This window comes from Mugil cephalus, chromosome 11 (assembly GCF_022458985.1).
Source record: "Mugil cephalus isolate CIBA_MC_2020 chromosome 11, CIBA_Mcephalus_1.1, whole genome shotgun sequence".
NCBI classification, from domain to species: domain Eukaryota; kingdom Metazoa; phylum Chordata; class Actinopteri; order Mugiliformes; family Mugilidae; genus Mugil; species Mugil cephalus.
In genome coordinates, this window is record NC_061780.1 from 20,273,227 (window position 1) to 20,287,161 (window position 13,935).

The 13,935-nt window shown below is 45.8% G+C and overlaps 1 protein-coding gene across 2 annotated transcripts in view; it reads left to right on the top strand.

The window, feature by feature from the left end:
• Positions 1 to 13,935, top strand: part of zfpm2a (zinc finger protein, FOG family member 2a) — a 115,442-nt gene that overhangs the window by 97,544 nt on the left and 3,963 nt on the right. For both annotated transcript variants that reach the window (XM_047598316.1, XM_047598317.1), the window contains exons 6-7: positions 12,836 to 13,042; positions 13,674 to 13,901. In XM_047598316.1, coding sequence (XP_047454272.1) covers positions 12,836 to 13,042; positions 13,674 to 13,901 — 435 coding nt within the window. The remainder of the gene's footprint in view (positions 1 to 12,835; positions 13,043 to 13,673; positions 13,902 to 13,935) is intronic.

Below are 13,935 nucleotides of genomic sequence, written 5' to 3' on the forward strand. Positions count from 1 at the left end.
GGGAGCTTTTGAGAAGCGTATTACTAGAGGTGACAGCTTGTGGGAGATAGGCAGGTTGTGTTAAGAGGAAAGGATAAGAGGCTATGACATTATGTCTGCAGGGTTAAGGTGTCAGAGTCAAAGCGTGAACCACTATTACTGGATCAATACTTCTCAGTTTTGCACTTATCTCTGGTCTGATGGTTAGCAGTGGCTTTTCTGGATATACACAGGGACTAAATGCCACTACTGAGAGACCTGCTTCATTTTTGTACGACTGGAGAAGTGTATTGTAACAGGAAATGTTTAACATTTAAGAGATTTTTGCAGTAAATCCTCAGCTAAATGGAGATTTCTGGGCTGTTATTCCTTCCCGACGCCGCGGCGTGCCTTTTGACTTCGGACAGGTGTCGCCAAGGCTTTGCTTCCGGTTTTTGTTTTATTAACATTAAGAAAGCGAAGTCTAAATCGCGTCCTCGTGGCAAGTAAAGTCCATCCGTTGCGCTTCAGGCGTAAAAACAAAACAGAAAAAAAAAACTGCACCCATGTCATGTCCGCGCTCGCACAAGAAAAAGAAACACTGTCGCAGTCAGAGACAAGAAAAAGCGCGCACTTTCAAGTCTTTCATTAAACTTCTGAAGCTTCCGAGTTAATCCTTGCTGTACATAGAACAAAAACGCAGCATTCAACAATTTAAAAAAGCCAAGAAAAAGAGAGGGGAAGAGAGACACAGAAAGAGGGTGAGAGATGAGGAGGAGGAGGAGGAGGAGGAAGGGGGGTGGTGTGTGGGGAGGGAAGGGGGGGGGACTGGCCTGATCGCTACATATTCATATTCCTATGCAGGCGTTATCACTTAAAAGGCTTTCTAATTACAACAACAAGACAAAAACTCCTTGGATTCCTTCCAGACCCGCTAAATGATAAAATAAGCTTGCACTCTCTCTCCTTCTTAATCTCTGCAAAGCACCTTGGAGCCTCATCTCCCAAATACAGGCGAATGAATGTGAAAATGCCATTTGGAGATGCAGGTGTGACATTTGATAAGAAACTTCTGGATTAAATATGTTCTGCTAATGAGGAACCCAGCTACCCCATCAGGGCAAACTATTGGTGGGATTGTGTGCGCGCTGATAACATTCCGCACGCAAACATCCAAATTCATTATTAATAAACAGCCGCAGTCTCTCTATCACACAGAAAGTCTGGATCCTTCAGTGGAGAGACAGGGATGTTGCGTCTCATTAGGAGAGGCTAAGGAAAAAGGAAGGGGGAGGTACGGGCGGTGTATGTGGCGGGGAAGGGGTATCAACTGTTTTCATATTTTGCTGTTTGGGGCTTTTTTTTTTTGGGAGGGGTGGGGGTGAGAGGGGGAGGCAGTTTCAAAGGGTATGTTAATGGTGCATTGAATGTTGGAACAAAAGGGTTGAAAGTTTCAGGGGATCTGGCAGTGAATGTAATACTCTGGCTATAGCTAATACGGAAAAGAGGGGATAGCAGGCTAAGCCATTGGTGCAGTAGACTGGGAAGTCCCTGGCCCCAGCTTGACATTTATAACGATTTGGAGAAGATTAAAGCCGTATTACTGCTGTAGTCCATAATGTGGCTCTGTAATGAGGTGTGAGTGCATTACCGTCCTGTGGAAGTTAGCCGCTGTTTCAGACCTTTGAAGGAAAGACACTGAGAGAGCCGTTTCAAAGAACGGAGATACTTGACTGTATTGTGGCCATCGCCAGTAAGAAAAAAAAAAAAAAAAAAAGAGGCTGGGAGCCGGTGTGAGAAAGGACTCCAGAGGCCTGCCAGTGGAAGCTGAGGCTGCCACCGTTGAAGACTTGTCAGTCTAAACCAGCTTAGTTCAGCCAGCCAGCAAAGTGTCTGAGACTGACAGGCGGCACTTTGTTATTCGGACCAGTAACTGGAGGTCCATGTCTGCCGCCTGGAAATATTTTATATTCAAATAGAAATTAGAAATGGAAAGTGTTATTTCAGGCACTGGCTATGGCTCTGTATTTTTTTTTTTTTTTAAACGATGCACAAAAACTCGCAAGAAAAAAAAAAGCTTTAGTAATTCTGCCAGCTCTCTGTTTTGACAATTATTATATTTGGCCCAGTGGCTTTTTTTTTTTTTTTATACAGTACATAGTAAAATAAGGACGGCGGTGCCAATTCTAAAGCCAGCCCCGGAAGAATAAAAATGAATATTCTAAAAGGTGTTAAAAAATGCATGCGTTATCTGCAAAAATAAAAACACAGGTAATTCCGCGTTGCCGTGTGCAAATGAAGGTTGCCGGTGTCGTCCGTCCATTTAAACACTCTTTATGATGTTAATTAGTTGTTAGCGTAATTTTCCAGCCTCCGCCATCAACCGTGAGAAGTTCAGAGACCTGCTGTTAACTGAGAGTCAATGCCATGGCACCGTTTCAAGAGCTCCCAAACAGGACGGCCAGCGATAACGAACAGGTGATGGAGCCTGATGCCTATGGCAGCAGGATATTGCAAAGACAATTGAATTCGTTGGGAGAAATGAATCTTCTGGACAGCGTATCACATGTTAAAACAACACACATTGCATGTAATTTGCTTATGCAGGAGGGTGATAAAGTGTGCTTATTTAAAAGATAAACAAAAGGGAATCTAGTGCAGTAAATTGTGCATGTGTGTTTATTCCCTATGAGTAACGCCAGAGGTTTATAGTCCTAGACACAGGCAGCCGTACTTTATGGCGCCTCTGTTTGTGTGATAGCAGTATTTATGATATTGGAATTTATGTTGTACCGCATTCACACTGTCTGGGGGCTGCTGGTGGTCTGTATTTAAATGCACTTAAGTAGATTTGGTGTTTGTCTTGTGTTTGACTGAATGCCTTTGAGTGATGTCGCTTGTACTAAGAGGTCAGATTCATTATCCCCTCGGAGCTTCTCGCAGGAATCCGGGCCTCCCAAGGTTAAATTCAAACATTCCAAGTTTTTCTCGAGGAATGAAAGCCGCTTGAATAGAGAGGAGTTTCATCTCCTCAGACCCCGCCACAGCTAATCTTAACCCCTCGCAATAACATTTCCACTCCGCTTCCTCCGACTCCAGACATATTTGCTCTCCCTTGCTGCTTGTGTCCTGTTAAGATTTAAACAGCAAACATAAAATGCGCAAGATAACCTGCGAAAAAGCTTTGGAGAGACTTGACTCCCGAACATTATTTTAAAGACCAGATCTGAGCGCTCCGGCGCAGCAGTCGGGAGAGATTATCTGCTGTGATCCCTCTCCGATGCACCAAAGTCATTCATCTGCCGATCCTCCACCCCCCGCGCACACGCGCATCCCTATGCAAAGGCGGACCCCCTAATCATGTCGACACCGTGTGTCAGTGCCGTGGATGAGCAAGGCCTAGAGATGAGAACGGCTCTGTAAACATGGGCAGGCAGCAGGGAGCTTCCTGCTCCCCCCACGCCGCTTGGAATAAGCAAAAGGGAAGATTTAGGGATTTTGCGGGGCCCAACTTTGTAGTATCAGCTCAGGGTCTTTTTCGACGTTTTCCGGGGTGCTGCCTATGGGATATTGTTCTTAGCTTATGAAGTGCCGCCCGCCAGTTATAAGCTGTGTCTTTTGTCAATAGCATTACAATTTTGGAAGCGACTCTCCTTCTTCTCCTCCTTGTTCTTCTTCTTCTCTCTCTGCTCCCTTGGGTTTAACACTTCGGTATCTGCTGCGGCCCACATATTGTCTACATATTCCGCCACTGACCTCTGCTGTTGACCTCGAACATTCAGATAAACCAGCAGAATCTTTATGGGGAACTCTTATTATGCCATTTTTCATTTGACCTCTATATTCATAGAAGTCAACTTTTTTTTTTTTTTTCTCGCTCTCTCCCCCTCCGCTGTCGATTATGAACTATCATGACAGAGTAGTAAATCTAGTGTGCATCAACTGTGTGTATTCCACAAACAGGCTAATACAATTGGCTGTATCAAATGGGATGTATATTAACAACAGTCAACTGTGCTCTCTCCCCTGTCAGGATTCTATTATGGAGCATGCTCCCGCCCCTTGTTTTGATACAGCGGTAATTTAAAGACCGATCTTAATTGACTTATTTTTTCCGCATGTCTGTCGGAGCTTGTGCATGCACCGCAATAAGAGTCTTGTTTCTTTATTGGGCCACACACAATGTACTGAGTTCAATTTTACCATTCATAATGAATGCAGCCTCGCCATTCAAATGCAGCCATAAGCACACAGCAGATAAGAATTTAATTAAATGTAGATTAAAACCAAACAGGAAAACACACTGGCTGATAATTTTTTATCACATCCCCTGGTCATATTTTTTTTCCCCTCATACTTTCGACTTGTTCTTCCTTGGGCTACATCTTTTCAGCTTGCCAAAAGTGGCGAAACACCTCACACATCTCACCGTGGCGCCGTGAGATTGTGTAAAATGCAAAACGAGGGGCGGTCACACGATTAATCAGAATCCTCGTGTCTGGGGAGGATGGAGGCTGGCGGAAGATTTAGGCGGGGGTAGGAGCGGAGAGGAGGGTGGGGGGGTGCACAGGGGTGCAAGGAAGGAATTAGTTGCTTCATCCCAAATTTGCATCATATTCCAAAGGACAATCCCAGCACTGTAGGCAAGGGGAAACATATCTTGCTCTCTGCAGGAACAATTAAATATTTTCTACAATGCTGAATAAATGTCACCTTCAGTATCAAATTGTCCATACTTGCTAAACATGTTGTTACAGTGAGTGCCTCGAAAGCATGCCTGAGCAGAGGGAAGCCACAATTTTAGATGTGGACCGGAGTCTCGGCTAACATACTGTAACACGCATTCAGGAGCTGTTCACCTCAGGCACTAATAGTCTGTTGAACTCCACTGGGGATACCAGTGAGCAAGAGACAACTGCAGTCTTGTAAGGGATTTCCCGCTATCGACACCATACGGCCGCATGCCGAGTTACAAATTAAACATATATGGTTTTGAAAGATTTCCCCATTCTACATTTTAATTAGGATGAAAACTGACAGCTCCCCGTGTTAATGATAAAGAATATGGAGGTTTTTTTTTTTTTTTTCGTTTTTTTCACTTCTCAAGTAGAAATACATTAATTTCCCACCATCTGGTGTGCTTGTTATGGAGCGTATATCACTCCTATCCACCTTTTCTAACACGTTCAGACAGCTGCTGGCTTAGGCAGTTACCTGAATGACTTGATAAATAAACTCTGGGCATTATATGACAGCTTTTTTAATCAGAGGTGATGGTCTCGTGTCGTGCATGCAAATGCTCCGAACTGGAATTCCCAAACTGCCTGATTGTGAATTATAATTTGAGGAAAAGCCGCCGTTGTATTAGCGGAAAGGTTAAAAACGTGGCCTGCGTAACATGGCAGCGGACCTCAGCACCCTCCGCAACAGCGCCGGCCGCTGCCTGCCCGGCTGTGCCCCGCGCCCGCCTGCCCACCGCGCTGGTGCTGCATCTCAGTTCCACTCTATTACCCTCACGCAGGCGATTGGCCTTTTCTGTGGGGAAAAGAGCAATTTCCTGTCGCAGTCTGTTTGATCAAGTGCTAAACCCTTGTGATCAATAGAGAGACAGATGTCGGCTCCAGATGGCCGCGTGGTGATACCTGGGGCAGCGCGGGGGCTTGCCAGGACGACAGAATGGCAATGAGCAAGGGCAGCGGCTGTGCTCCCGATGCACCAGCCACCGAGACACAATGTGACAAACGCAATTAGGCCTTTTAGCTGCAGATTATTTATTTCTCTTGCAAACCGACAGAAAATTTAATTAGCGCATACTTTAAGCAATATGTAGAATTACAGGGGTGCAGAGACCGAGGGCATGCTGGGATGTTGCACCAGTGACTGGTGTGTGTGCACGTGTGTCGGAGTGTGTGTGTGTTTATTGTAGCTGCGTATTGCTCTGCTATGAATACCAAATTAGCATGCCTGTAAATGAGGCACACTTTGCAAATAAGAAACGCACGTTTTTAAGGCAAACAACAAATAAAAAAAAAGGACGAAAGCATTTGTAAAGAAAAACGGATAACTTCATGAATTCCATTCCTTATGACCAGATCAATAAATGTTGAATTCCAAAATGGATGACAGGTGCAACTCTCTGGCTCTCTGTCCTTCTGGAGAGGAAAAAAATAACTGCCAGCACCAGAAGGCCAAAATAGACCTTTTCCAAAGAGGAGAGACAGAGGAGGAGAGAGGCTCCCATTTTTTAAACAGCAAGCATTTGCATTAGGGCTGGCATCCACCATACACCCCCAAACGCACGCACACACACCCACACAAACACACACACACACACACACACACACACACAGACCGGCCAGCCAGCCCATGTGGCGTAGGGCCGGAGCCATGTTGGAGGAACCACTGAGGCGCGTGGCAATGGTGCGCCGCTCTCCCAGGAAAAACCGAGCTCGCCGGCGTTTGGCCCCGCGCCGTTCACCTGCTCCCGCCGAGGCATGATGGGTAGGGGGACATGGGCCATGGGGCCGCAGCTGGAGTGAAAGGAGGGGTAGGGTCCGCTGCAGTGTCCTGTCACGAGGGGTCTTCTGGTCCCATTAGCGGGGCTTGGTCAGGACGGGCCCCCAACCAGCCTGCCGCCGCAGCGGGGGCCGCAGTAAACACATGTCGGCTGGCCGCAACCAGGACACAGGCAGCACTACCCGCAGAGAAGGATAGCTAATAGAGAGCTCAATGGGACAAACCTGTCCAAATAAAGAATAAAGCGGAGCGGAGAGGAGAGGAGCCAGTCAGAGCTTTCCTTTAATAGTCTATTCCACTTTACTGTGGACAGGGAGGAGCTGACTGTGTGTGGCAGCTAATGAGGGAAAGCAGCTTTGTACTGTAGGAATGTGGCTGGTATTGTTTCAGACTGACAGCACTGACCTGCGCTACCCGGAATACACAAACTGTAAAATGTCCTCAATAATAATTTACTGTTTGTGCCACTGGGAATTTATTTATTTATTTTGAAAGAGAGGGGTGCAAGATTTTCTCTCTTTTTCTTTTTTTTTTGTCACAACGGGGCTGTGAGTTACTCCTCATATAATTCAATACATTTTATTAGAAAATAAATACATCAGAAACTGAAATACTCAGCCCTCTAATGGAGCAAAAATAGCTGCTAATTCACATTTCTATTTTCCTCTCCCTCAAAATGATTACGGCACCATTACCAGGCGAACACCAGCCACCCCTGCCAGCCAGCATCGCTCTCACCGTGCTAAAAGAGCTTCATGAATCTCCAGAGACCGGCCGCCGCAAATGTCTTTTCATTTCAAAGCGAAACGTTGGATTTTTACTTAATAAAACATTTGCTGAATCACATCGTTTCATCCTTTATTTCCCAACTGCTTTTTTTTTTTTTTTTTTTTTTTTTTTTAAATGTCTTCAAACAATTCACAAACGTGAGCCGAACGACATTGTTGGGCGTGCTGTGCTGCTTTTTATGTCTTTGTCGCCTGTGAATGTATACAGTAGACAGAGCGGCGTGTATCGGGCTCCCCTGGGAGGACTTTTTAATTTGTGGATTCTGACCCGCGTGCCATTCGCTCGAGGCCATCCATGAGCTCTCGGTGCTGGCTGTATCTGCAAAAACACTTGATACTAAAATTAGTCGGGACACTGTAGTGCGAAAGGAGAGAAATCTGGGAGGGGGAGGGCGGGCGGAGGTGGAGGTTGTGGTGGTGGTGTCAGGCAAGACAAGGCAAGTCAGGGCTCTGTAAACACACATTTACTGAACAACATTTATTTCCCCAGAAAAAAGAAAAAAAAAATAGAACGTTATTTTGCCTGCCACGTTTCAGATTTTTCATTTTATTTTTATTTATTTATTTAGAATTGAATATAAAGAATGTTGAAAAGTGACGACACGCATACTTGATTGCTTTCATTACAGACAAGCAGCAACGAAAATATTACTAAATGTAAAAAAAAAAAATCACATGTGCAACTGAAGTCTCGCTGATGCAACGTAAATCTCAGGCAAAAAATCAAGTGTAAATGAAGTCCGAAGAAAAATACTTTTTGATCCATTTCATGTGTGAGTAAAATCTTCAGCGCCTACCTGCAGTGGATGTATAGGTAGCCCGGCGTCTGCGCTGCCCTGCCATGTCTGAGCCGTCCCTGCATCATCACAGCACTAACGTCCACACTGCAGCTTTGAGCATGAGAAGAGTGCCTCCTAGTGGCATGTGAGAGAACATGAAGCAGAGAGGGAAAGGGAGATGGGGAGAGGAGAGGGGAGAGTCAATCTGTGTCAGAGCCTTAGTGAAATAATAGTAGAGTCAGCTAATTCTAGTTTAGTGTACCGTCAATAATAGTAAGCTTGTTTGACCCTGTGAATGATGTTCCCGCTCGGGCTCCAGCTCAGCATTTTTTTTTTCCCTTTTCTGCCGCTTGCTTTCTCCGGCTTGGGATTGTGACGGCGGGCTTGACAGTGCATGAGTCATCCTAATGTGTTCAACTCTGATGAGCCAGAAACAGTGCAAATATTTACCAGTATTCATGAGGGGGATTTGTTTAGTGTTTGTCGCAGCCAGTCCGCTCTCAGGTGCAGATACAGACATTATTCATCCACGATTTGCGATTCATATTTCCACAAGATCTTGGGGTGGTGGTGGGTGGTGGTGGGGGGTTGACGGGGAAGTTGCCATCATGCTGTCGCTCCCCTTCTTCCCGTTATAGAGCTTTGGTAAAAGAAAAAAAAAAAAAAAGGAAGGGGCGGCTAACGACATGCAGCTGCTTGATATTCCTAGGTGCGAGCCGCTTGTTCCCATTTGACCAGGAGGAGTTGGAGTTGATTTAAAGACAAGAAGACTAGAGGTCTTTAATTACAACCCTCTCTGCAGCTTCAGGCGCCACTGGCCTCACTTCACAATTAAGACCAGCAGTTAGCGCAGAGCCAATAGACAGAGACGAGAACTTTAAGAGGCCAAGGGGGGGGTGGGAGAAGAATTCTCTCCATCAGGTTTAACAAAAGAAATTTTGAGGTACGCGTTAAATGTGGGAGGACAAATTTGAAACTTCTGCTCTTGAGCTCGGCCATTCCTCAAACTGCACAGTGGTGCTTTTTATACATGGCCACATGATGAATTCGGATAATGCCAAGGGGCCACTGTTAACGTTCCCAGAAGCCCCATTCAGCCCCTCCCATCATACGTGACTGAGATGCGGTGGGACTGTACTCCAGAGCCGTAATGGCCTCTGCAATGGTAATGTGTTTGGACAGATGGGAGAGGCAAGTGCTGATGTGCTTAACTACGCATTTTACAGCTAAACTATTAAAGAGTTGTGCTGTTTACACACCAACATTTGAATACCTTTCTTCAGGCCAGTTTAATTATCCGGGCCCTTCTGTTATTTCTGCTGCTTTGTTGTCTCTCAGTTTTTTTGCACGAGGCATGAGAGATTTGTTTGCAGCTTCATTAAGATATGGTGGTGGTGGTGGTGGTAGCGGTTTGCAGGGAGCGGGGGGAGAAAAAAAAGAAAAAATTCTCGCTCAAGTATCTCATATTCTTTCCTCGCAGCCTTCCCTCGTACGTACGCAGATACTGTACACATCCGTTTTCTTATAAAGTCATTTAAAGTGAGAAAATTAAAAAATGCCCTGTGATGCCTGCACTTTGAAATCTCTCAGGGCTTTAGGCAAAGGGGAGGGGCACACGCCCGCCCCCACCAGTCCCTGCGATTCATCCTGAGACGTTTGATTAGTTTATGAGTGCTTATGGAGGGGGAAAGGGTTTGCATTATAATTTTGTTTCATGAATTCCTTCATATGTTCATCTTCAACTGCGTGTTCAAATAAAGCATTAATCAAAGAGAAGAGAGAGGGAAGAGGGCATTTAGCCAGCAGAGCCATAGTCTCAGGGCCTCAGTGAGCTGGTGGATATGGTATTGAGAGACTGTAGGAAGCAGTGGTTTTTAATTATCTGGACTACGTACAGGATGCCGTTTTTGATTGTTTTAATGAGGCAGCTGGCCTATTGTCTCCCCTTAATTCCTCCATTGTTTTTAGAATATGTCATAGTTCTTTATTCTTTTATCAGGTGCTCTGCAGGAGGATTTAGACAATAGCCTTCATTCCAACTGCATTGGCCACTGCACAAAGGCAGCTCACACTGCAGACAGTTAGCAGGCAAACAAGTGCAAAATCACAAGCTGCACTTTTCCCGGCCTTTTCCCCAGTTTCGCGACTTAACCGTTCTGGCCGTTTGCTCTAACTCTTGACCCGCGCCCTCCTTCCTGCATTCGATCGTGGCGTTGTCGTCGGTGGTTCCCCCCGTATTTCTGTGATTTGAATTGTAAAAGGGGTGTGAGAGGGACACGGCCAGCAATCTGTTGAGAGAGCTTCTTGGAATATGGCCGTGACTGTTTCCCAACTGACGCCTCAGCGGTTTTTGCAGCCTTGTATTTCCAGAAGTGCGTAAAAAAATGGCACGGTTGTTTGAATGCATGCGTCTGCACATACAGTAGATGCACTGTGGGTATACATGTGACCTTGCATTTGTGCATATGCGACTGCACAATTTATCTTTTTTTTTTTTTTTTTAATTTCACATTCACATCCAATTTGAAATCACCTGCAGAATGTAAATGCGCAAGACAATATACGCACAACATTACAAATGTAGTTTCCAACATTATCCTGCAGCCCGAGCCCATGTATGTTATTAACCTGTCTTGCTTGAGTGAATGACTGTAACGAGCAGAGTGCTGCCTGGGTGTTTTGTGCAGCTCCGTAAAACTGGGACATGCGGTCCTTAAAACTCACTTCCAGCACTCTCGCACACAACAGATGGATCTGTAGCATTCTTGGCTGAGGGGATGCAATCTGAGTGCATATTCTGCTGTCAGAATGCAGTAAAACATTTCCATCAGACTCTTAATCCGCCTCATTTCAGCCGAGGAGCGCATACAGTATCTTTGATTTGGATTGATCCAAACAAAAAACACTGATTTGTATCTGAAGCGCCGGGGCCTAGTTCATAATTCTCTTTGTAAGCCGAGCGCGTCTGAACTAAGAAATCCTCGCAGAGCAGGGAAACTTTTGTTGCCATGACTGCGATGTATTTCGCCGCCATTGTCGGTGGCAGTTTGTATCTACCTTGATGGTAACTTGGGCAGACAGTGGAGAGGAGTTTTGTTATTTTAATTAGGAGATAAAAATTCAAAGGGCCTCTCCAGGCAGTGTGTGGTATGACAGAATCAAAACGATGAAGTGGAGCGGCCTGAAGTGTGCGTCTCGTCACAGCAGATTGGCCGACAGATAGGCACTGCTCTTTAAAGTGGCGCTGACACGCAGGCTCTCACGCAGGCACGCACGCACACACACACAGTCGTGGGGAAGAAGTCTGCACACAAATGGGACTTTGAAAGATAGCATATTTTAATACCATTTCGCTCCTTTGACACGTTTGTCCCGCTCTAATTTTCAGTGCTTTAACAGCAGATAGGAAGGGCTGGGAAGGTTTTAATCAGGGCAGCGATGTGAAATCTGAAATATTCAATTTTGAATTGAAATAAAGGGCCAATTCATTATGGAAACCTAACAATAATGTACACATAATGTGTGCTAGTGTAAAGACAGGATGGCTCCGTTTCATTCCCTATAAACAGGCGGGAAAGTGGACTGTTTTCATACGGCGTCTCACTCACACACCTTTAATACCTCTACAGGGTGGTTTTTAAACCTGGTGATTCACTAGTTTTGTGTAAACATGAGTAATCAGTGTTGCACGTGTAGTTCGGAGGTGGGCGGGTGGGGGTTCCTAGCACAGTCCCCCTGCCTTCACACCTCTCCTCAGGACTCTCTTTTATTCCACATCCGCCAGGGCTCACATCACATGTCCCCTCTCAGCCTGACACTCTGTCGGTATGTTTGCACATCTTTGAAAGCTAACAGCGTGCTTTAATTAATTGTCCAGCTTTCCTCAGAAACAATGTCCTAATTCTGCCATTTAGCGGGAGCGTATCATAGTTTGTTGTTATCTCCCCAGCCAGATTTCTGTAAATAGTCATATTAAAAACTTTAATCTCTTCAATGGAAAATGAAGTGCAGCTGAAAAGCCTGTCATGTGCTGAGATAAATATTATCTAAGCTAAAACCTTCACTCTCTCCCTCTGCCGCCGCCTCCTCCCTCCCTCCTGCCACCCACCCCCCTCCCCCTCTTTCTCTGACTTAATGAATATGTTCAGAAGATTTCAGAGGAATGCTTAATCCCAAAACACAACAATCTAATAATATGAAGGACCTGTCTCAGTGTTCTAGCTGACAACAGCACTCTCTAGGCTACAGTTTACCCCAGCTGAGGTGCGCTTTGCTTCTGCTTCTTAGGAGTGCCAGCAGCCCAAAGACATTTGAGTGACAGTAAAAAAAAAAAAAAGAAAAGAAAAAAGAAAGACTTTAAAGGGTGTATTCACCTAAATTACGAAAATCTGAGATCTGTGTCTCCACGCCAGCACAGACAAATATTTACGATCCTCCTGCTGAGAATGAGAATTGCTGCTGCCGTTGCTATGTGGTGGATGCGCCTGTTCTGGTCCAGATGGGGGTTACATGTCTATAAGTAACATCATGAATGCCAAAGTGCATCTTAAGTTTCCCCTCAGAACATTATATTCCCACTAGATGGTCATCAATATTTACCTGTCCTGTCATTGGTCATAATGTTATCCATGTTTTGGTAGTATGTCTTGCACCTCATCCAAGGTGCACACAGATATCATATGCTGCCTAACGCCTTTACATTTGAAACCAGACCTGCTCGTGTGTACGTGCAACACAGCGTTCTCCTTCTCACAGCCAGCACTTAACGGCCTTCTCTATCTCTGTTTTGTCCAGGTGGCCAACTGTGGTGCACCACCACCAAGAACATGATGGAGGGCGAGGAGCTGGTGGCGTTTGCGGTGGACTTTGACTCGCGTCTGCAGGCGGTGAACCACATGTCTCTGAGTGAGGGCATGTACCCAGCCAGGCTGCTGGACAGCATCCAGCTCCTGCCACAGCAGGCTGCCATGGCTTCCATTCTGCCTACTGCCATCGTTAACAGTGAGTGTCCGACACCGGCGCGAGTACACGGAGCTGGAATGAGAAGTGCTTTTGTTTAGACATGCACAATCACACACACGGTCTTGTTCTCTATCCCTTCTGTCTCTCTCTCTCACACACACACACACCAGTCCACAGCCTGCACTCAGTCACCTGCTTAACAAGGAGCGTCGTCTCCGCCGGGCTTAGATTAACCCAGATGAGTCTCTGCACTGGAGATAAGAGCCATCGACCTTCAAGTTTTGGGTTCACATAAACACACTGAGGCTCAAACTAACGTGTTAATTGCAAAATACACGCCTCATGCAAATAGTGTGTTTGTTTACTTAGCGAGGGCTATCTGGGTTCAGCTCAACAGGGAAGCTTCTGTAAGCAGATGGTCCAGTGTTCTTGTTTGCCCTTGAGAAAGGGCACAAACCCAGTGGTAGCAACACAGAGATATGCTGCAGCTGAGGATTTGGTGGAAAAGCCTTTTAACGCTGGCTTTGAGAGTCAGAACTGTGGAAGTATGGAAGAGAAGTGCGTGCGTGTTGCCATATGTACGAGCTCTTTATCTTTATACTTGTGCACAAATACGAAAGTACTGTTTTTATCCTGATATCATGTCCCCTTTGTCCCTGTGTCCCTCCAGAGGACATCTTCCCCTGCAAGGCATGTGGAATATGGTTTCGGAGCGAAAGGAACCTGCAGGCCCATCTCATGTACTACTGCAGCGGGAGGCAGAGGGAACCAGAGACGGTCGTGGAGGAGAATGAAAACGGACCCCACCAGACCCCCAGTATCTGCCCCTTCCCTCAGTGCAACAAGAGCTTCTCTGGAGCCAGGGCCCTGGAAATGCACTTGAGCACCTCACACAGTGGTGAGTGACAATGGCATGGAACGTTTACCTGATT